This window comes from Lasioglossum baleicum, chromosome 17 (assembly GCF_051020765.1).
Source record: "Lasioglossum baleicum chromosome 17, iyLasBale1, whole genome shotgun sequence".
Taxonomy (NCBI): Eukaryota; Metazoa; Arthropoda; class Insecta; order Hymenoptera; family Halictidae; genus Lasioglossum; species Lasioglossum baleicum.
This window is the reverse complement of record NC_134945.1, coordinates 3333957-3356679: the sequence shown is the minus strand read 5'-3', so window position 1 is coordinate 3356679 and position 22723 is coordinate 3333957. Positions and strand designations below refer to the sequence as shown.

The 22723-nt window shown below is 55.4% G+C and overlaps 2 protein-coding genes across 2 annotated transcripts; both read right to left on the bottom strand.

Annotated features, from left to right (window-relative positions):
* Positions 1–7890: 7890 nt before the first annotated feature.
* Positions 7891–11534, bottom strand: LOC143217675 (uncharacterized). Its single transcript, XM_076442215.1, has 5 exons — positions 11156–11534; positions 9889–11018; positions 9670–9836; positions 8400–8530; positions 7891–8165 (listed from the first exon to the last, which is right to left on the bottom strand). The coding sequence occupies exons 1-5, from the start codon at positions 11532–11534 to the stop codon at positions 7891–7893; spliced, it is 2082 nt and encodes a 693-aa protein (XP_076298330.1).
* A 105-nt stretch (positions 11535–11639) lies between these two features.
* LOC143217673 (uncharacterized) lies at positions 11640–12623 on the bottom strand. Its single transcript, XM_076442213.1, has one exon. The coding sequence runs from the start codon at positions 12621–12623 to the stop codon at positions 11640–11642; it is 984 nt and encodes a 327-aa protein (XP_076298328.1).
* Positions 12624–22723: the final 10100 nt, after the last annotated feature.

The following is a 22723-nucleotide window of genomic DNA, read 5'->3' as shown; positions in this document are numbered from 1 at the left end:
GCACGGTGGATATTCCCCGTAGACTAACCAAGGGAGGAGTAGTAGCCTCCCGACCGGGGCTGGGAGATATGTCAGTACCTGACCTCTGTGTGCGGCAACATGCACATGTTTAACGTGGAAGAACCGCTACTCCCAGCTGACTGACGCCTAGCCGGGGATTGAAGCCGTGTTAACTGGGCGCAGAAATGGAGGATTACCTGGCCAGTATTTCCTCATACCCTGTGCGTTGGGGGGCAAACCAGCGCACCGTCTAGCCTGAAGTTGGAGCAATATCCGGTTCGGATCCGGTGCGCTCCTTCAATAGGGGTGACGTAAAACCTTTAGCATTTTATTTTAACCTTTTGTAGAGTCTTGTTTTCCCATGTCGATAGGCTTGGCCAGCTGACAAGTCGCTTCTCGGCTTCGACATGGTTTAATTAGGGTGCTTTATCGGCGGGGAAGTGCCCCTATGCGCTAGGGGCCCCATGATGGGCGAACCGTCGTTACATTTAACGAAATTTTGCCATGGAAGGCCTTCTTAAAAAAACAAATTGTGGGATGGAGGAGGGAGAGGAGGGGTCTCCCGGTAGGGGGAGACCAAGGACGCGTTCACGTCCTCGCGCCTTGGTGGAGAGGTACTTGGGGCCTCTTAGCACTGAGGCGACGAAAAAGGACGCGCCGACGACGAGGTCCATTCGGGGTACCTCGGCGTCGAGTATGGAAGGGTCGGTCCGATCCGTCCTGGTGGGGGAGGGAGACGAACAGGGGCCGTCTTTCGGCCCGATGGATGACGATAGGGCGTCGATGAAATCCCAGGCGTCATCGCGGACGTCAGGGAAGCGTCCCGCGTCGTCCATCGTGATGGGGGACTCCGATGAGGAGGGGACGAAGAGGCCCCGCGGCAAGGGCGCGCCCTCCGTACAGGAGCGCCAGCTTGATCTGCGGGACCTTCTCCCCGGCGAAATTGCCGCTGAGGTGGTGGCCGCCGGCCGATTGGTCGAGGCCACCGCCCTCAAAAGCGGCAATCTAAAGTGCACCGCGGTCCGGGCACTTAAGGATGCGGCCCGGCTGGTCGAGGCGGGAATGAGGGAGCTGGTGAGTAAGGGGTGGCAGGGAGCCACCTCCTCCTCCACCTCCGGTGGTGGTGGCGCCCCCTCTGGAGAGGGTGCGGATAAGTTGCCTGTAGCCCCCTGGGCAACCGTCCAGGCGGAGAACCGCGCCCTCAGAGGGGAAAACGCTGCGCTGAAGCGCGAGTTGGGGAGGTGTTAAAGACACCTTGGCCGTCCTCAAGACGGAGCTGATGGCGGTGAAGCAGCGGCAGGCTCTGCCCATGCCCTTGCCTGGAGCACCTCCGCTGCCGCTCCACCCCGGGGCGGTTGACCCCCCGGATAAGGCGCCGCTGCCCTCTTCGTCGGGGCCGGCGCCGACCGGGGAGGTGGTCCTTCTGGCCCGTATCGGGGCCCTCATGGACGCCAAATTAATGGCGCTCCGCGAGGAGTTCCGCTCGGTGTCCGGGGACCGCTACCCCCCATCGACGGCGGGGACCCGCTCAAAGATCCCTGCCCCGGCTTCTTCTTCTGGTGGTCCCCGGCCCCTCGACTTTGTCCCTCCTGTTGGGGGACCGGAGGCGGGGACGACGACAGAAAAGAAGAAGAAGAAGGGGGGACAGGGGGATTCCGGGGCCTCCCCCACCCCCCTGAGCACTCGTGAAGGCGCACCGCGCCCCCCTAAGGAGGGAACTTGGTCCGAAGTGGTGGGGAGAAAGGAGAGGCGGAAGGCCAAGGCCACGTCCGCCCAATCCGCGGCTCTCGCCTCTAAGGGCGGGACTGGGCCTGCGACGAAGGCGCCTCCTCGAGTGGTGGCACCTCCCCGTTCCGCGGCAGTGACGATCACCGTCCCGGAGGGGAGTAAGGCCACCTATGAGGAGGCCATACGCAGGGCTGGTCAGAGCGTCGATCTCGGCGCCCTCGGTATCGAGACCCTGCAGTGGAAGCGGGCAGTCACCGGGGGCCTTATCATTCAGATCCCCGGTGTCGATGGGGGCGCGAAGGCGGACGCCCTCGCGGCTGGGATAGCTTCTGCACTGGGGGATATGGAAGTGAAGGTCGCCAGGCCCGTCAAAAAGGCGGAGTTCCGCCTGACCGGCCTAGACCTCTCGATAACCTCCCAGGAGGTAATCGAGGCGGTGGCGAGAGCCGGGGGCTGCACCCCCGAGTCCGTGAAGATCGGGGGCATTAAGATCCCGACCGGAGGCCTCGGCACGATTTGGGTGCAGTGCCCGGCAGTGGCGGCCTTGGCCATTGAAAATGCCAAAACCGTAAAGGTGGGATGGACCCTCGCGCGGGTGGTCGTCTTGGCCGCCCGCCCGTTGCAGTGTTTCCGCTGCCTCGCCCTCGGGCATGTGAGGCAGCGGTGTACCGCGGAAGTAGACCGGAGCGGCCACTGCTACCGGTGCGGGGATCCGTCCCACCGTGCAGCCGCTTGCCAGTCCGCCACCCGCTGCGTAGTGTGCGGGGGAGCAAGGCGTGCTCCCCGCCTTCGAAAAAGAAGGGGTCCAATGGGGGCGGCGGTGTGGCGCCGTCCTCCAAGGACAAGGACATGGAGGTGGAGCCGACTCAGGGCGTAGGGGAGAACTCTGCTTCCCCTGCCGTCAATGAATCGGCTGGGACGGGAGTATCCGCGTGCTCAACGTAATGGCTGCACGGCTCGCGGATGCTCCCAGGTGGTTCTCCAGGCCAACCTCAACAATTGCCGCCGGGCACAGGACCTGATGGTCCAACGCCTGGCGGAGCTCGAGGTTGGCCTGGCAGTTGCTGCGGAGCCCTACGAAGACCCCGACCAGCCACAGTGGTTCGGGGATCTGGAGGGTTCCGTGGCGATTGGGGTTCGCCAGTCGACGAGGTTGCCCCCTTTCTCCGGGGTCGAACGGAGCCGGGGGGCGGTGTTGGTTAAGTGGGGAAGACTGCTAGTCGTCGGGTGCTACTGTTCGCCGAATTGTGCCTCCGCCGAGTTCGAGGCGTATTTGGACCGGTTGAGGGACATGATGACCCCTCATTTAACCGGTCCGGTGTTGGTCCTGGGGGACCTCAACGCGCGTTCTACCAGTTGGGGGAACCCCAGGACGGAGCCTCGAGGCGGAGTCCTGGAGGACTGGATGGAGGGGCTGGAGCTCCGGCTGCTAAACCGGGGCTCCGTGCCGACGTGCGTGAGGTGGAATGGTTGGTCGGTAGTGGACGTTTCACTCGCGACCGCTTCCGCCTAGCGCCGAGTGTCAAATTGGCGGGTCTGGGAGGGGGAAACCCTCTCGGACCACAGCTACGTCATGATGGACGTGGCTGTGGATTCGGACCCGCCGGCGGACACGCCCCTCCTCCGGCGAAGTAGCGCCCTTTCGGCGCCCAGATGGGCGACGAAGCGGCTAGACGGGGACCTGCTGAGGGCCGTGATTATCGGCTCCGCCTGGCCTCCGGCCAGGGAGCGCGGACCAGAAGAGGGGGCGGCATGGTTCCGGGGCGCGTTGCAGATGATCTGCGACGCAGCGATGCCCCGGGTTAGAGCCTGTCCCCCGCGAAAGTCCGTGTACTGGTGGTCCGGCGAGTTCGCAGATTAGCCGGTCAAGCCCGCCGCCGGTACGTCCGTGCTCGGCGCCGCCATTTCCTCGGCGGCGACTCGGAGTCGACGGTGGACGGGCTGTAGAGGGAGTACAGATCGTCCGCCGAGGCCCTCAAGCACGCGATTACCGCGGCCAAGGCCAAGGCTTGGAGCGAGCTCTTGCTTACGCTCCGCGGCGATCCGTGGGGGCGCCCATATAGAATGGTGCTTGGGAAGCTCCGTCCCAGGGCGCCCCCTGTCGCGGAGACGATGGAACCGGAGTTCTTGGGGCGCGTCGTTGACACCCTCTTCCCCCCCCCCAATAATAATGGTGGTGAGGGGAGTGGTGAGCGCGCCCCGGTGCCGGCCAATGATTGGTCGGACGAACTCCGGGTCTCCGATTGGGAGCTCGACCAGGCCATTCAGGAGCGCCGGGCTAGGGGCAAGAAAGCCCCCGGCCCCGATGGCGTTCCTGGCGGTATAATGGCCTCGGCGCTAAAGGCCCTCGCCCCGGCTTACAGGAGCATCTTGGATGCGTGCCTGAGTCGGGGTGTCTTCCCCAAGTGTTGGAAAGAGGCGATCCTCGTCCTCCTCCACAAGGATGGTAAGCCCGCAGAGTCTCCCTCTGCTTACCGGCCGATATGTTTACTCGACGAGGCGGGAAAGCTGTTCGAAAGAATAATTGCCGCCCGCCTCCGAGAGCACCTTTCGCGGAGTGATCCCGGGTTGAGCAACGGACAGTTTGGGTTCCGGAGGGGGCGCTCAACGATAGATGCGTTGGAGCATCTGCGTCTCCTCCGGGAAAGTGCCGTCGCTCGGGACAGGGTGTTGATCGCCGTGTCATTGGACATCTCCAATGCGTTCAAACCCTGACCTGGAAGGAGATAGAGGACGCCCTAGAGCATTTCCGGGTTCCCCTCTATCTCCGGGAAGTGCTCCGGGACTACCTCCGCGAGAGGGAAGTGTATATTGCCGGCCGGTATGGGGCGTACCTGAGGGAGATATGCCGCGGGGTTCCACAGGGGTCGATCCTCGGACCGCTCCTGTGGATCCTAGCATTCGACGCGGTTCTGCGGGACTCCCTCCCCTCCGGCACGGGTGTCATATGCTATGCGGACGACACCCTGCCCTACCCCGAGGGGAGGACCTGGGAGGAGGCGGGGCGCCTCATCGAGTCCGCCCTGGACTGCGTGGTTGGACGGATCCGGAGGATGGGGCTTGTCGTGGCCGCCGCAAAGACCGAGGCCATATGGTTGTACCAACAATGTCGGACGCGGCGGCCGCCCCAAGGATTCCGGATCCGGGTCGTGGATACCCTCGTCGAGGTCGGGCCCACCATGAAGTATCTCGGCCTGACCATCGACGGTCGCTGGCGTTTCGAAGAGCATTTCGAACTCCTGGTCCCCCGACTCGAAAAGACAGCGACCGCGCTTTCGCGGTTGCTGCCCAATTTCGAGGGGCCGCAGTTGAGTGTACACCGCCTGTACATAGGAGTGGTGCGGAGCATTGCCCTGTATGGGGCCCCCGTGTGGCACCGCTCGCTCGAGGCCAGCCGACGCAGCGTCGCGCTCTTGGAAAGACCTCCCCCCTGGGGAGGAGTTGACGGCCGCAGAGGAGGAGCAGTTCGAAGTGCGGAGATGCCAGGCCCGTGCGGACGTGTTCGAGCGATGGAAACGCATGCTTTCGTCCTCGACGCGTCCGACAGTTCGGGCCCTCCTGCCCATGTTCGATACATGGTGCGGGAGGCGAGTGGGGTTGACCTTCCGTCTCACGCAGGTGCTCACCGGACACGGCTGTTTCGGTGAGTATCTGGTAAGGATGGGGCGGGAGCCAGCGGCGCAGTGCCACCACTGCGGCGAGGAGGTAGACACGGCGCAACATACACTCGAGGAGTGCCGACCGAGCCGTGTCCTTAGAGCCGCGGTGGAAGGGTGGGACCTCTCGCTCCCGGTCTTGTTCGACCATTTGACCGGGAGCCAGAGGCCGTGGAAAGGGGTCGCCTTCTTCTGCGAGACAGTAATGTCCCAGAAGGAGGAGGCCGAGCGGGCCCGGGACAGAGACCCGGGCTACGCGGGGACGACCCCCGCGCCGTCGTGCGACGTCCGCCCCCTCAGGGAGATGTGGGAGGGCGTCGGGGTCAGTTGTAGCGGCGCGGGGGACGCCACCCCGCGACGCAGCGGGTCCTCCAAGTTGGTGGAGGGCGCGGGGAGTGTTCCCCTCCCAGCGACAACTTATGCCTCCCCCTCCCGGGGGGCTGGGGATGGAGGGGCCGGGGGCGTGAGCTGACCCCGGTCCCCGGGGGGGGGGGGAGTGAATCTCCCCCCGAGTTGGCCCGGCACCCCGAGACGATAGTGGAGGGGTGCCGGCCACCCCCCGGACGCTAGTTCCGTGGGAGGGCGCGTGGGGGGTGGGGTGGGGAGGGTCGGGGCGTCCGGATGCGCCTCCGACGACCCTTTCTTACCGGTGTCGGCGCCTTCCTGCATTGGCCGGGCGAGGACCCTCGGGTCCACCGCTCGAGCAGGGCAGAAAGGCTTCGGGAGCTGTGGGTGGACCGAGCTGGGGCTCGGGAAGCCCAATCCGAAGGCTCCAGGGATGGGGACACCGGGCGGGTCCCTCCGCCCGGGGTCCGGTTAGAGTAGGCATGGGGGGAGCTAACCCCTCTCCTCGGGATGCATGTGAGCTGGGAAGTGTCCTGTTGAATACTCGCGTGATCCAGGCACTTCCCATGTAGCTTAGGGCGGGCGTGTGGTTTTAGTGGGTACTCTGGTGGAGGGGATCGGCGAGCCTTGTTGACTCGGCGACGCCCTCCTCGAGGGAGCCCCACATAACCCCGGCTCCCCCCCAGGGGGGTCGGGGTATGCTGTAACGCATTTCCACACGATAAAAAAAAAGGGTTAGGCGTCGGGTTAGAATCCCTGCCTTCCTTGGTGGTCCGGCTCCCCTAGTACCGTCCATACCTCGTGCCGCTGCACTCTGGGCACGTTTCTACGGTGTAATAAGGGCGGCCGCATCGGTAGCAGTATTGCCTCTTCTGAGGCTCTAAGCACTCAGAATGGCAGTGCCCGATCTTATGACATCGCCAACACCCTTCTTCTACCTCTGCGCCTCGCCGACCTGGCTTCCCTCGTCTCTTCGGGGTTCCTCGTTGCCGCATTGGTATTGCGTTCGCTTCCCGTCGTCCTGGGTTCTGAGCCGCCCGGTTGTTGTTAAGTGCTGTACTGTTCCCTCTTCGGGGTGGTGCGGTGGAGATTCCCCCCCTGGTCGGCCTCGCCTCTATCGTTACCGAACTGCCGAACATGTTTTGTGCCTGTATGTTCAGGCCCACTCTTTGTACCGGTTGGCTCGTCTGATTCCCCGGGAGGGTTCTGCTTATCCGTTCCTCCACTGCCTCCTCGGTCCTTTGGCGGTGCTCCTGGCGAATTCTGCTCATTCGCTCTTCTAACGTGCCCTCCGTAGCTCCGGATCTCGGTACTCCTGCTACCATCGGTATTGATGTCGCGACCGGGCTCGTTATCTTGGCCAGTCCTGGTACTGGCTCGGTTATCAGGCCCGGCTTAGCAATCCCTATAATCTTCCTTTCCTTTAGGGCTGCCGTTCCTCGGCCCAAGGTGCACTTTCTTGATGCATGTGTAAGTTTTTGTTCCAAGGTGCGCTTCGGTATTCTGATGCTTCCGGCAGGTAGTTGCATCGCTTGTTGCGGACTTGGGTCCACCTTCTTCTTCTCCTCTTCTACCGGTGGTGGTCGCTTGTCCTCCGGTTGTTCCTGCGGCTCTTCCGGTATCGGCCTTAGCTGCAGTGTGGCCGTGGCCACAAAGGTGGTGGGTGGCGAAGGTGGCCTTAGTAGGTCTCCCCACGGTAAGGCTTCTCCCAATATGTCTGTCAATTGCTCCTGGGCCAGTTGTGGGAGTCCGTGTGGTCGGCAAGCTATTGACGCTGTTGCCGCACGGATACCCCTCGGTAATGGATGGAGCCTCTGCAGTCTTTCCACAATCGACTCCATTGTGGCTTTAATTGAGTCCATGTTACTCTTTGGATTCGGTAGTCTGTTGAGAAAAGAGAGGCTATGGTGTTAGTCCTTGTCGGTTGGTGTTTGCGTGGGGAAGTATGGTTTGAGGTCCGATATATGGTGGTCAAGTCCTCCAGGTCCTCCTCGGTGGCCAAGTTATAGACTCCCGGTGACAATTTTTTCGTTATAATTACCGGACCAGTAAATTTCGGTGACAGTTTCGCCGCAGAATGGTTCGCGGCCGACGAAAGCACTCGCTGACGTTTCATAACCCTATCCCCTACGTTAAATTCTCGGTTTCTCCGACGCAAATTTTAATGGTGCGGTTGTTTCCGATATGCATCCTCGAGGTTTTCTAACATCCAATGCCGTAGCGTCGGTAATTGCGACACCCGCTTCTTCCAGGTGTTATTGGATGTCACCTCGAGGTCGATCGGCGGCTCGACGTTAGCCCTCGCATATTTTGCCGGTCGCGGCTCCCGCCCGAAATTGAGAAACGCTCGGGAGGCTTGTAGAACGGAATGGTGCGCGGTATTGTACGCAAATCGATATTGTGGCAAATTTAAGTCCCAATCCCGGTGGTCCCTCTCTATATAAGCGACGATCATCGTCTTAAGGATCCGATTCACTCGCTCTACAGGGTTCGCTTGCGGGTGGTAGGGGGGGGGGGTGGTACTTAATCGAATGCCGTATTCGTCGGCAAGTTCCCTCAGAGTCTTGTTTGCGAACTCGGTACCGTTGTCCGTCAACAAGACATCCGGGGTCCCCCATCGCGAAAAAATTAACCCTTCTAGGGCCTCCGCTATTTTCCGACCGGTAGCACGTCGAAGCGGGGTACACTCAATCCACTTTGTGAACAGGTCCTGTATAACGAGAAGGTACGAGTTGCCGGACCTGCTCGGAGGGAACGGACCCATAATGTCGGCAGCTACTACTGTCCAGGGCATGTCGACTCTGCGCCGACCCATCAACCCCGGTGAGAGTGTTTGTTCCAACTTCGTGAATTGACAGGTATTACAGCGTCTTACGTACTCTACTTTTTTTTTTTTATCGTGTGGAAATGCGTTACGTATACCCCGACCCCCTGGGGGGGGAGCCGGGGTTATGTGGGGCTCCCTCGAGGAGGGGGTCGCCAAGCCAACAAGGCTCGCCGATCCCCTCCCCCACAGAACCCACTAAAACCACACTCCCGCCCTAAGATACATGGGAAGTGCCTGGATGACGCGAGTATTCAACAGGACACTTCCCAGCTCACATGCATCCCGAGGAGAGGGGTTAGCTCCCCCCATGCCTACTCTAACCGGACCCCGGGCGGAGGGACCCGCCCGGTGTCCCCATCCCTGGAGCCTTCGGATTGGGCTTCCCGAGCCCCAGCTCGGTCCACCCACAGCTCCCGGAGCCTTTCTGCCCTGCTCGAGCGGTGGACCCGAGGGTCCTCGCCCGGCCAAGGCAGGAAGGCGCCGACACCGGTAAGAAAGGGTCGTCGGAGGCGCATCCGGACGCCCAGACCCTCCCCACCCCACCCCCCACGCGCCTTCCCCCGGAACTAGCGTCCGGGGGATGGCCGGCACCCCTCCACTATCGTCTCGGGGTGCCGGGCCAACTCGGGGGGAGATTAACTCCCCCCCCGGGGACCGGGGTCAGCTCACGCCCCCGGCCCCTCCATCCACCGCCCCCCTATGCGGGAGCACACGACGGCGCGGGGCGCGAACACCCCGCACCGCTAACGAAACCCCAGCCCCCCGGGAGGGGGTGGCATAAGTTGTCGCGGGGAGGGGAACACTCCCCGCGCCCACCCCCCAGTCCCCGTCGCCCCACTCGGGGGACCCGTTGCGTCGCGGGGAGACGTCCCCCGCGCCGCTACAACTGACCCCGACGCCCTCCCACCTCTCCCTGTGGGGGCGGACGTCGCACGACGGCGCGGGGGACGTCCCCGCGCCATCCTCCTCCTCGCGGAGCCCGGGTCTCTGTCCCGGGCCCACTCGGCCTCCACCTTCTGGGACATTACTGTCTCGCAGAAGGAGGCGACCCCTTTCCACGACCTCTGTCTCCCGGTCAAGTGGTCGAACAAGACCGGGAGCGAGAGGTCCCACCCTTCCACCTCGGCTCTAAGGACACGGCGCGGTCCGGCCCAAGCCGGGCACTCCTCGAGTGTATGTTGCGCCGTGTCCACCTCCTCGCCGCAGTGGTGGCACTGCGCCGCTGGCTCCCGCCTCATCCTTACCAGATACTCACCGAAACAGCCGTGTCCGGTGAGCACCTGCGAGAGGCGGAAGGTCAACCCCACTCGCCTCCCGCACCATGTATCGAACATGGGCAGGAGGGCCCGAACTGTCGGACGCGTCGAGGATGAAAGCATGCGTCTCCATCGCTCGAACACTTCCGCACGGGCCTGGCATCTCCGCACTTCGAACTGCTCCTCCTCCGCGGCCGTCAGCTCCTTCCCAGGGGGGGGGCGGCGGGATTCGCAGGCGATCCGGTATACGATCGCCCGCTCCGCCGCCACCAAATGGAAGGGAGGAACCACGGCCAGGAGGCCCGCCACCTCTGTCGAGACGGTGCGGTATCCCCGTATAGTCCGCAGGGACAGCCGACGGCGCACTCTTTCCAAGAGCGCGACACTGCGTCGGCTGGCCTCGAGCGAGCGGTGCCACACGGGTGCCCCATACAGGGCAATGCTCCGCATCACTCCTATGTACAGGCGGCGTACACTCAACTGCGGCCCCCCGATATTGGGCAGCAACCGCGAAAGCGCGGTCGCTGTCTTTTCGAGTCGGGGGACCAGGAGATCGAAATGGTCTTCGAAACGCCAGCGACCGTTGATGGTTAGGCCCAGATACTTCATGGTGGGCCTGACCTCGACGAGGGTATCCACGACCCGGATCCGGAATCCTTGGGGCGGCCGCCGCGTCCGACATTGTTGGTACAACCATATGGCCTCGGTCTTTGCGGCGGCCACGACAAGCCCCATCCTTCCGGATCCGTCCAACCACGCAGTCCAGGGCGGACTCGATGAGGCGTCCCGTCTCCTCCCAGGTCCTCCCCTCGGGGTAGGGCAGGGTGTCGTCCGCATAGCATATGACACCCGTGCCGGAGGGGAGGGAGTCCCGCAGAACCGCGTCGAATGCTAGGATCCACAGGAGCGGTCCGAGGATCGACCCCTGTGGAACCCCGCGGCATATCTCCCTCAGGTACGCCCCATACCGGCCGGCAATATACACTTCCCTCTCGCGGAGGTAGTCCCGGAGCACTTCCCGGAGATAGAGGGGAACCCGGAAATGCTCTAGGGCGTCCTCTATCTCCTTCCAGGTCAGGGTTTGAACGCATTGGAGATGTCCAATGACACGGCGATCAACACCCTGTCCCGAGCGACGGCACTTTCCCGGAGGAGACGCAGATGCTCCAACGCATCTATCGTTGAGCGCCCCCTCCGGAACCCAAACTGTCCGTTGCTCAACCCGGGATCACTCCGCGAAAGGTGCTCTCGGAGGCGGGCGGCAATTATTCTTTCGAACAGCTTTCCCGCCTCGTCGAGTAAACATATCGGCCGGTAAGCAGAGGGAGACTCTGCGGGCTTACCATCCTTGTGGAGGAGGACGAGGATCGCCTCTTTCCAACACTTGGGGAAGACACCCCGACTCAGGCACGCATCCAAGATGCTCCTGTAAGCCGGGGCGAGGGCCTTTAGCGCCGAGGCCATTATACCGCCAGGAACGCCATCGGGGCCGGGGGCTTTCTTGCCCCTAGCCCGCCGCTCCTGGATGGCCTGGTCGAGCTCCCAATCGGAGACCCGGAGTTTGTCCGACCAATCATTGGCCGGCACCGGGGCGCGCTCACCACTCCCCTCACCACCATTATTATTGGGGGGGAAGAGGGTGTCAACGACGCGCCCCAAGAACTCCGGTTCCATCGTCTCCGCGACAGGGGGCGCCCTGGGACGGAGCTTCCTAAGCACCATTCTATATGGGCGCCCCCACGGATCTCGCGGAGCGTAAGCAAGAGCTCGCTCCAGGCCTTGGCCTTGGCCGCGGTAATCGCGTGCTTGACGGCCTCGGCGGACGGTCTATACTCCCTCTACAGCCCGTCCACCGTCGACTCCGAGTCGCCGCCGAGGAAATGGCGGCGCCGAGCACGGACGTACCGGCGGCGGGCTTGACCGGCTAATCTGCGAACTCGCCCGAGCACCAGTACACGGACTTCGCGGGGGACAGGCTCTAACCCGGGGCATCGCTGCGTCGCGGATCATCTGCAACGCGCCACGGAACCATGCCGCCCCCTCTTCCGGTCCGCGCTCCCTGGCCGGAGGCCAGGCGGAGCCGATAATCACGGCCCTCAGCAGGTCCCCGTCTAGCCACTTCGTCGCCCATCTGGGCGCCGAAAGGGCGCTACTTCGCCGGAGGAGGGGCGTGTCCGCCGGCGGGTCCGAATCCACAACCACGTCCATCATGACGTAGCTGTGGTCCGAGAGGGTTTCCCCCTCCCAGTCCCGCCAATTTGTCACTCGGTGCGAGGCGGAAGCGGTCGCGAGTGAAACGTCCACTAGCGACCAACCATTCCACCTCACGCACGTCGGCACGGAGCCCCGGTTTAGCAGCCGGAGCTCCAGCCCCTCCATCCAGTCCTCTAGGACTCCGCCTCGAGGCTCCGTCCTGGGGTTCCCCCAACTGGTAGAACGCGCGTTGGGGTCCCCCAGGACCAACACCGGACCGGTTAAATGAGGGGTCATCATGTCCCTCAACCGGTCCAAATACGCCTCGAACTCGGCGGAGCCACAATTCGGCGAACAGTAGCACCCGACGACTAGCAGTCTTCCCCACTTAACCAACACCGCCCCCCGGCTTCGTTCGACCCCGGAGAAAGGGGGCAACCTCGCCGACTGGCGAACCCAAATCGCCACGGAACACTCCAGATCCCCGAACCATTGTGGGTGGTCGGGGACTTCGTAGGGCTCCGCGGCAACTGCCAGGCCAACCTCGAGCTCCGCCAGGCGTTGGACCATCAGGTCCTGTGCCCGGCGGCAATTGTTGAGGTTGGCCTGGAGAACCATCTGGGAGCATCCGCGAGCCGTGCAGCCATTACGTTGAGCACGCGGATACTCCCGTCCCAGCCGACTCATTGACGGCAGGGGAAGCAGTGTTCTCCCCTACGCCCTGAGTCGGCTCCACCTCCATGTCCTTGTCCTTGGAGGACGGCGCCACACCGCCGCCCCCATTAGACCCCTTCTTTTTCGAAGGCGGGGAGCACGCCTTGCTCCCCGCTTTATGATTCGCGGGCCTGCCCGCCCCCGCGCACACTACGCAGCGGGGGGCGGACTGGCCAGCGGCTGCACGGCGACGTCTAACCCTAACCCAAATCCGGTTAACCAAGGAAGGTTACTGTAACCCGCTGTAACCCATACTATCCTCGAGGGAACGGTTCTCAAATCTTAGAGAGAGCGGGTCGCTCGTATTTATGACTATTTAGCTTGCCATCAATGAAATATGGACCAATTATTTTATTATGAAGAAGGCCGCACCAGACGTTGACAGACCAAGGTCTCTGCTTGTCCACTTCTCGTAGCCATCGTGGATTATCTACTGACCAGTAATGCATGTTGTGACAGTTAACTTGTCCGTGGTTTGTAAATGTGGCCTCATCCGTAAACAAAATTTTATTCAAGAACATTTGACCGTCTTGCAGTTTCCGTAGGCCCCATTCGCAAAACTGCAAACGTTTTTGAAAATCATTTTCTCTTAATTGTTGATGTAGTGAAATGTGGAATGGGTGAAATTTGTTAACCATAAGTATTCGCAAAATACTTCGTTGACTGATGCCACTCTCGCGTTCAAGTTGCCTCGTACCAACATGTGGACTTTGTATTACACTTGCTAAAATGTTTATCGCGTTTCCATCATCAGTTGCTTTTTGGCTCGAGTGCGTTTTTTCCTATCCACATTTCCAGTTTCTCGAAACTTTTTTATAATGTTTGCAAAGACAGAAAGTGAAGGACTATTACGATCGGTAAATCTTTCACCATACACACGTATCGCTTTCCTCATAATTCTATGACATTCACCATAAATGATAACCATTTCCACTTTCTCTGCTATTGTGTAACGCATTCTTGAAAATTGTGACGTGGCAGGTTCAGCCTACGTCACTCCGAACCTTAAGCGAAAGACCGGGTCACTGAAAAGCGGGATAATAGCGAAACGGCAATTACGAGCGCTCTCCCTGGGACATCCGAACACCCAAAGAATAGAGTTATCGCATTTGAATGCCGCGCCGCGGAGCGCGACAAGAGTTTTCAGGAACTACCGAAATCGGCGAGGAGCCCGATACCTGTCTCCGGCCGCCGATTGGCGGAAGGCCGCAAGCGGAGACGCTCGGAACACCAATCACAGAGCGCCGCTGGCGAGGAAGACGGCGAGGATTGGACCGAGCCCGGATCTGTCAACCCGGAGAAAGCCACGAGGCTGCTACAAATAAGGACGACCAGCAGTCCACCCTCGTCGACGTCTCATCCGGAAAATGCCATGAGAGCTGCACCGGAACGGCTCGGATCCATGGATGCCGCCTAACCGCCTTATATCGGCCGGGCTTCGGAAAATATAAAATACCGAAGTCCCGGGCCGACATGTCATCGAGGCGTCCCTGCGTTCAGAAACGACGTGATTGGCCCGAGCGTCGCCGAAGACGAGGGTGGGGGAAAACTCGCTTCCGCGTTCCGAACCATCTCGAACTGGGCCACTGGGTCGAAAGACTACGATTAGTAAACACGTGCGAACATTAGACCGCGATCTTAACAAAGTAATTTTGCGACAGCCGCCATCGCAGCGATATTGGTAAGTGCCGGTCAGGCTTTATTCCGATAATATTGTGACCAGTTCGTGTTGGTTCGGGGACGTTATTTGAGTTCGCGGAGATTCGTACCGCGGTGTACCGTGTGTTTCCCCGCGTTTACCGTTGACCAGGAGTCGCTCTCCTGAGAGGCTCGCGAGGCCACGGATCGTGTGTCGCCGAATCCTCGTGCACGAGCTATTCGGGACCCACGATATTCGCCCGGTAATTCTTTGGGTTGCCCTCGGATCGTTCTACAGGAGGATAACGCGCCGTATTCGTTTCCTATCGTTCATCGTTCGCACGTTTCGCCCAGTCTCGAATTAGGAACACGTACGTTACCGGAGCTCGGTCGAATTCGTGCCCTCGTGGCTTGTACATTCACGCGAAGTCCTGTGACGACCGAGCTCGACGCGATCGAAATTATTCCGCGCGATCGGCCGAACAACCGCCGTCACTTTCGTGTTCGCGCCGGCAAATCTATTGACTGCCGCCGGCATCGGCCGGCGGATTGTATGACCATCTCGTTTTAATAAACGACGTAACTTTGCCTAAGAACTATCGAGTGATTTCATTTCTCGTGAGAAACGTTCCCGTCGCGGGGAATGCCCCGTTCCTTTCCTCACGTGGTACCTTGAACCCGTTCGTGGCCGTCACCGGCCAAACGATGCCCGCAGATTCGACGTCATTCTGAAGACTGAACGAATTGTTAGAGAGTTTCGCGTGGTACGGTATCGTACCTGGCGCCCGTTCAATTCGCGTATAATTTCGTCGTTCAGTTCGAATCTGCGAGGGATCTTTTGTCTCGAGAGGACCACGTGTCGCGCGACCGAGCGTGGCCCGGTCGCACGGCCATAATTTCTCGAAGTCGGTTATCTCTCTGTTCGCAGGGAAATAATCGGCGTGACAAAATTTAGCACTCAGATTGAATATTTCGAAGCCATACTCTAGTCGGTAGTCAAACTACTAATAACATTTCTGGATACAGGTAAGCATACAGTGTGATGGTATGTTTATTTATGTTCTGCGACCCTCACCAATACTTAGAAGAGCAGTATGCCAACAACCAGGGAAGACACAAAAGTATTTGAAGAGTGCTTTGAGACATTTTATTTTCTATTGCAGTTGGCTTTGCGTGACCTTGAATGACCTTCATAATAGGTCATTGTATTCGTCTTGAAATACACTATCAGAATGTAAATAAAAAACTATACCGTTCCATTTAAAAAAACAGAGTTGACCTTCATATCTCCTTGACGTCTCCACCTATAAAAAAATTAATGACATCAGATTACGAGCCCCTCGATATCAAGCAAGTTTGTTCTGATCCTTTTTTTTCTATCTTCAAAAGCAAGCGAGTTATTCAGGTCACCTGTTTTAGGTGCCGCACCCTGTATATTACAACCTTTGTTATTTCGTATTATTCCATGTATGTGTTGTCACGCCGTTCACCGTTTCTCGACAGAATCGGTGATCGGACACGGGAAATTATGGCTTGGCGGCCGGGCCACGCTCGGTCGCGCGAAACGTGGTCCTGCCGGGACAAACAATCACTCGTGGATTCGAAATTGATCACCTTCGAATGATCGAAACGAACACTACCAGGCACGCAGGCGTGCCACGCGAAAACAATCGGAATTCAAATTCGAAGGATCACTTTTCCGAACACACGAGGATTGCGTGATAGCCTGAGATAGCGACAGGACAGTCCTGGATTCCACGTGGGAGGAAGGACGGGGCATTCCCCGCGACGGGAACGTTTCTCACAGGGAAAATAAATCGAGATGATTACGGCAGACACTGATCGTTTATTATGACGATGAAGAACGTTACAGGCCACCGGCGCGAACCGGCGGCAAGCAATATGGCTGCCGGCGCGATTTCGATAAACTACGGCGGTTGTTCGGCCGATCGCGCATACTGATTTCGATTCGCGTCGGACTCGGCGGTCACAGGATTTCGCGTGAATATTACAATCCTCGAAAGGCACGGTTTCCGCCGAGCCCCGATAGGATACGCGTCGCAATACAGAGAGACTAGGCGAGGACGGCAAACACGTGGCGAAATCGAAACGGGCGCGTCGCGTCGTCCCACCGTGGAACTTCCGAGGATCTTTAACGAAACGGCCGCAATCGAAAATATCGTACGTCCCGCAAAACACAACCGGAATCGCTACAATTCACTGCCCCGGCGCCCTGCTCGGGAGAGCCCTTCCCGGTCGTCGGACACGCCGAAGCACTTGGCCCGCGACACGAGGTTAGAAAACCTGTCAAAATACGCCCCGAGCCAACACGAATATTCACAGATTTTCGATAGAGAGTACGTGACCGGTACTTACCAATCGGTGCAACTCGTGGTCGATCGTTCCTGCCGATGCACAACACGACTAACTTAATTGCCTATCGCGATTACAACCAACGATACTATGCCTTCGCAGTCCTGCGTCCTAGTGACCTACTTCGTGTCGGCTCGGAACGCGGAAGCGGGGCGTCCCCTCCACTTCCTCATCTATCTTCGCTGTCGCGGCGGTCGGACCTATCGCGCAGCTCCTCGCTGCAGGGCCGAATTCAGTGAATTCGGACCCGGGCCTCCAATAATTGTTTAATTCCTCGGGGCCGCGTCCGATAATGCTGCGAGAGCGGTGGGGGTGGACCCGAGCCATTCCAGGTGAGCTCTCATGGCCATTCCCGGATGAGAGTCGGCAAGGTTGGGCTGTTGGTCATCCCTAAGAAGTAACTTCCTCGTCGGCATCTCCGGGTTGACGGATCCGAGCTCGGTCCAATCCCCGTTGTCTTCTTCGTCAGCGCCGTTACGCGATAGGCCCGCCGGGCGTCTTCTCGTGATGGTTCTCGCCAATTAGCAGTCGAAGATAGGTATCGGCTCCCCTTGCGAGGTAGTAGGCCCTGAAACTTCGTGTCGCGCCCAGTGGCGCGACATTAAAACGCGATAATTTCTCCGCCGCTGGAACTCGGATGTCTCCAGGGAGATCGATCGCAACGCCGCCTCGATCTGCATCGGCTCAAAAGTGACCCGGTCTATGTTAGAGGGTTCGGACAGACGTCGGCAAAACCTGCCACGTCACAGTGTAATGTATTTATAAAACATAAAAATATAACAAATATAAAAGAAAAGCCAATTGATCTTAGCAAAACGTTTTTAAATTGATGTTAACAGGAAAACTTTTGGTCAATTTGTTTAGTTTAATTAATTATCAAATCTGTAGCTTCTGGATATCTGCCGGCATAGAAACTGAGATTAAAGTTCTTGCATTCAACAAATATATTGTCAGATATAAAATGAAATCTAATTAACATACTATTTTATCTGCATAGATAAAGTAGCATAAACATCTCGCGTCTCGTTGATCTAAACAGTTTGCTAGAAGAGTCTCTTAATTGTTAACTATGATTCAATGACAGATATACTTACCCAAAAACAGTGATACTCACTAAAAAAAACTAAGAAACTCTTAGTCCAGTTATATTATTACCGTTCATTATATTTTTAACAATAAATTTTTTTTTATTTAATTAATTGTTAAAAATTACATACTTGTTTTAGGTAGGTATGAACTGTTAATGCAATTGCTAAAATATTCATATTTTGATGGTGTTTAAGTAGTATATGTGAGTTGCTATGCGTCAGGTGACACGTCCCGAAAACTTTAAACAATCATAATTTGTAAGGTCGGATCGGGTCGGACGAGATTTTTGTGGGGATATGTAGAGGAAGGTCTAATGAAAATGATCTGATTTATCCGATGAGGTCCAATGAGGTCCTCTAAAAGATACAACTTGCAAATTCTAAGAAAGTATATAGATTTTATTAATTTTATTAAATATTAATTTTTAATAGATTGCGAGCAACCATCCTCAACTAACAGCGTTGATTGTTACCGCAAAGGATTGTTTTTCATATACACAAAAGTCCCAGGAGAAATATTAAATAGGGTAATCAGGACACCTCGATGAAAAGAAGCAATTTTTCGCTAAAAAATACTGCATCCCAAATGTCTATGTTCTCGATACCTTCGATCTTATCGGAACACTCTAAATATTTATTTATCGCCGGTTCACGTGAGGAAGGAATTTGTCCAGGTTGGATTGAGCAACGCGAGAACCTCGTTTTAAATGAACACTTCGTCTTTATTAGTTAACAGTAGGAACACGGGCTCCTTGGTCCTAGACCGTTTGTCTACTCGATTCGCTCGGCGCGATACTCTTCTTGTCGTACGTGTGTGTTACATTCGCGGTTCTAGACGCTTCTGTTCGACTTTGCTCTCTCACGGGCAACGGTGACTTCGCGACGCTCGCATTGTTTTTCTCCGTTGCTCGATATCTTCTTGAGCGCTAACGGTCATCGCTAAGGTGTTTGAATTTAAATTCGTATACATGAAAGGAACGCGCTGGCGAGATCGAGCGTACCGGCTCAGCCGGAACAGTCTATCTCTGTGAATTTATATTAACTATAGTTTTTGTGGACGAACATTAATATTTCAGCTTCGATGTTAATAGACATTTAGGAAGCAATACAAATTTATTAGAAATCAATATGAGAAGGTATGTTTTCTTGTGAAGTGTCACTAAATTTCTCGATCCAGCCCAGTGCGGCCGCGCGTCTAGCTCCCCGTATCGGCCCTAGTGCTCGGAGCTGCTCAGGCGCGCACCATTTCATAGGCGCTATTCGTGGTGCATCATGATGATACTCGTGTCAATACGTTTCCACATTACGCATTGCCAATGCGTTTTTTTTTTGTTAATGGTATCCCCACTGTAGGCTTACTCCACTATGTCGCACGATAATTTCGGACAACAGCTGTAGAAATTTAATTAGAAAAATAAATTCATAAGTTAAATTTTAAAAATAGTTTTTAATTCTATTGGTGAAATTTTAATACCATCCGAGACAACTTGATGTTCGCGCACGTTTAGACGTGCTTGGCAAATTGGTACGATCTACGATGGGAAGTTCGAACGTAACTGTTCGCATCGCCGACGCTTACATTGTTACACATTTTAGAAAACAGCGTCATTTCATCAGTCGTTTGTCATTTGTCATTTTGCCTCTTTTATCCGAATGGTAACATCGTGTGAACAGTAACGATTTGGTTATTGAAAGGAAAGGATCACGAGTTTTTGTAGGAAGCAAAAGTGTTGGTAAGTGCGTTTGTTTTCGCACGTATAAATTTGGACGATAGACTTTCAAGCAGTGAATCTTGTTGTACAGACGATATGCCTAAATCGCAGGTACATAAACAAAATTTTAATAAGGTCTGGGAATACTTGTTTTTCGCGCAAACTGATAATCGTAAGAAATGCCTGTTGTGCGGATTTGAGCCTTGCAATAGTCATGAAATGTAATCTCGAACGGCATTTTTCAAAAACTCATTCACAACAGTATTCATCATATGAAGGCGGAGACTAAATTGATTTGATAGAAGGGCTCAAATTAGTGCATATGGAATCTCGTACGAATATTCAGGAGTATTCTTCTTCCATGAAAGCTCGCATAGCTTCTTACGCTATTTCCCATTTAATAGCGAAAAAAGGAAAACCATTCACCCATGGCGATTTCATAAAGAAATGTTTCATTGAAGCGGTAAAAACATTTGGTAATTCCATAACGCTTGAAGGAGCTGCGAGCATCCCCCTTACAAGGAGAGCGCAAGGTCGATGCCCCTCACATTTGATTGAAACTTTGTACAGTTATAGATCTCGTTCTCCTGTTTACGTGTATACAAATTATAGCCGCAGATACTCAGTAGTTTTTAAGATATTTGTAATTAAAGGTTTTCATTACCATGAATATAGATTTTATTTCCATGTATTTCAAGTACCGTTGTGGCTTGGAGGTAGCGTGCCGGAATAGTACGCCGTTGACCAGGGTTCGATTCCTTGTCGATCAGAGTTTTTCTTATCACTTAAACTTTCCCTTATTTGTTTGTACTACTATAATACTATTATTTATTATAGTGATACTGCTCTTCACATGCAAAAATGAATATTTAATTTTCATAAAGCATAACATGGAAATAATGCGTTACATGCATAAAATAACTATAGAGATAAAGTTAATCCTCACAAGCATTATTACATGCAGCAATGGTACTTATCATAGAAACATGAAAAGCAAAGCACACAAAAACATCTGGCACATCTAATGAATGCAGGTGCATTGCATGCACATTTGCTTTTGTTTATTTCTGTTGGGAAACACACCTGATTTACATTTTGAAAAATTTCCCGTTCTATTGACAATCCTGATGCAAACATGGGTTTATAAATGGCTGCACAGAATTGCCGGTGTATGAGCGAGTGATTTTTATTGCGTCTTCCCTGCTTGCTATCTCTGTTTTATTTTCAATCAGATAATTGCAGTTTTGTATTCTTTTTATAAAATTCTTAATTTGCCGGTAGAAACAAACATCACACGGCTGGACGAGAGGTGTACATTTGGGGGTGTGACGTCCGTCACCGGACTCCCTCCTTATATTTGCATCACACAAGCAGATACATTATAAATTAGTATTAATATTTGAGAAGACTACTTTCCACCCTACGTCATCACTTTAGAATGTGATCTCGTCAAGCTCCAGTGATTTTGAGAATAACAATTTCAAGGCCTGCTCACCCAAGCGTGCCATTCTGTTGTTTCTCCCACGGATCCACTGCCTGCTCTCTCAACCATGAAATCCTTCTGTTGTTTACCCTTACAAATCCACCTGGCATCAGGCCCATAAAAGCCAGGATCAGAGAGCAGAGCGACAGTGAGAGCAGTATTTCGTCAGTATTTCATCAGTTATCCAGAATCATCAGCAGTAGTCAGTCGAGTCGAGAGTAGTCAGTCAGTCGAGAATAGTCAGTCGGGAATAGTCAGTCGAGAGCAGCCTCAACGATACAGTTCAAATATTAATTCAACATTCACGCAGCCGTCTCCAAGCTGCATTTACAACGATCCAATCTCCTGGCAGAACAGTTCTCATTGATGAAACAAATCGGGACGCTATAAATTATTTATAGCTGATAACCGTGGTCTGAGAGAACGCTTCCTTCTCCAAAATTCTCCACTATGTTCACGTGCGGTTCATACAACGTTTTATTCGTCGAAGTGGCGTGTGTGTGTGCGACGAGAATAGTGTCACGAGTGAGAGTGAGAATCGCGTACCGCGCCCGACATCGTTTTCTCCCTCGAATTAGGCGGACTTGGTCCAGCCGTTCGAGCCAACGATCCAACCCCGAATCAGACGGACTTGTCTAGCCGTCCGAGAATTCCCAAATCCCGGCTCAAACCCTCAACGATCGAATCGTCAAATTCAATTCAATCTCTCTCTCGGACCGGATATGCGTGGTACGCTCCCACGTCACCGCGAGTCGCGAACGAAAAGTCGAGAACGCGAAATCGAACCCTTCCTAATATCTTTTCCAACGCCAAACTTCGGGCGTAACAGTGGGAATAATTGTGATTGTTGATGTGCAAAGTCCTCCATTGTTTACGAATAATTCGTCGTACAATTGTAAATCTGTTTGTCCTCCCCAGGAATCGACAAGCAGCAAAAATTTTTCATATTTCACGTAGGGTTGTACTACGGTTGCCAAAAATGATTTCTATATGTCCTTTGTTAATTTTCCTGATTTTTAACATGAAATTGAAACGTTACTGTATTGTGCTGTAAATGGAAACCTAATGACACGAGTGCCGTTCTGATGCGCCACGAATAGTGCCTATGAAATGGTACGCGCCTGAGCAGCTCCGAGCACTAGGGCCGGTACAGGGAGCGCGACGCGCGGGAGACGTAGTCTCCGATTCTCGGCCGCCGCGATGAAAAAATTCCGAGCGCTGCTCTAGATGGAGCCAGAATATATCCTAGACGGCGTAAGAAACACCGAAATATTCGGACGACACCAACTCCCATAAGGCTGGCAGTCTTTAATAGTATCTCGTCGGTGCTGCTGCCAAAGCCCACTACTGAAGTTGTCACGTGATAACTTGTTGGAAATTAGCACGTGCCTCTTGGAACCGGTCGTATGTCCATTTATCGATGGCGTCGTATTTGTCAAATACTGTTCCACCTCCTTTAATTTGTTGCTCCCATTGCCGTAAAGACTGTTTCCTTTTTAAACGTCTCGTACCCTTTGATTGCAGCGATTGTAAACACCATTGAGGATGTTGTCGGGCAAGTGAAACTGTTCTAATTTTGCTTTCTAATGGGATATCAGGGTTCCTCTTCTTTTCGTCAGGTTCCAACCACTCGTCCTCCACAGCATCTCCACGAGACTTCCTCATATATATTTTCATCATCTTCTTCATTGCCATCAATAAAACACTCTT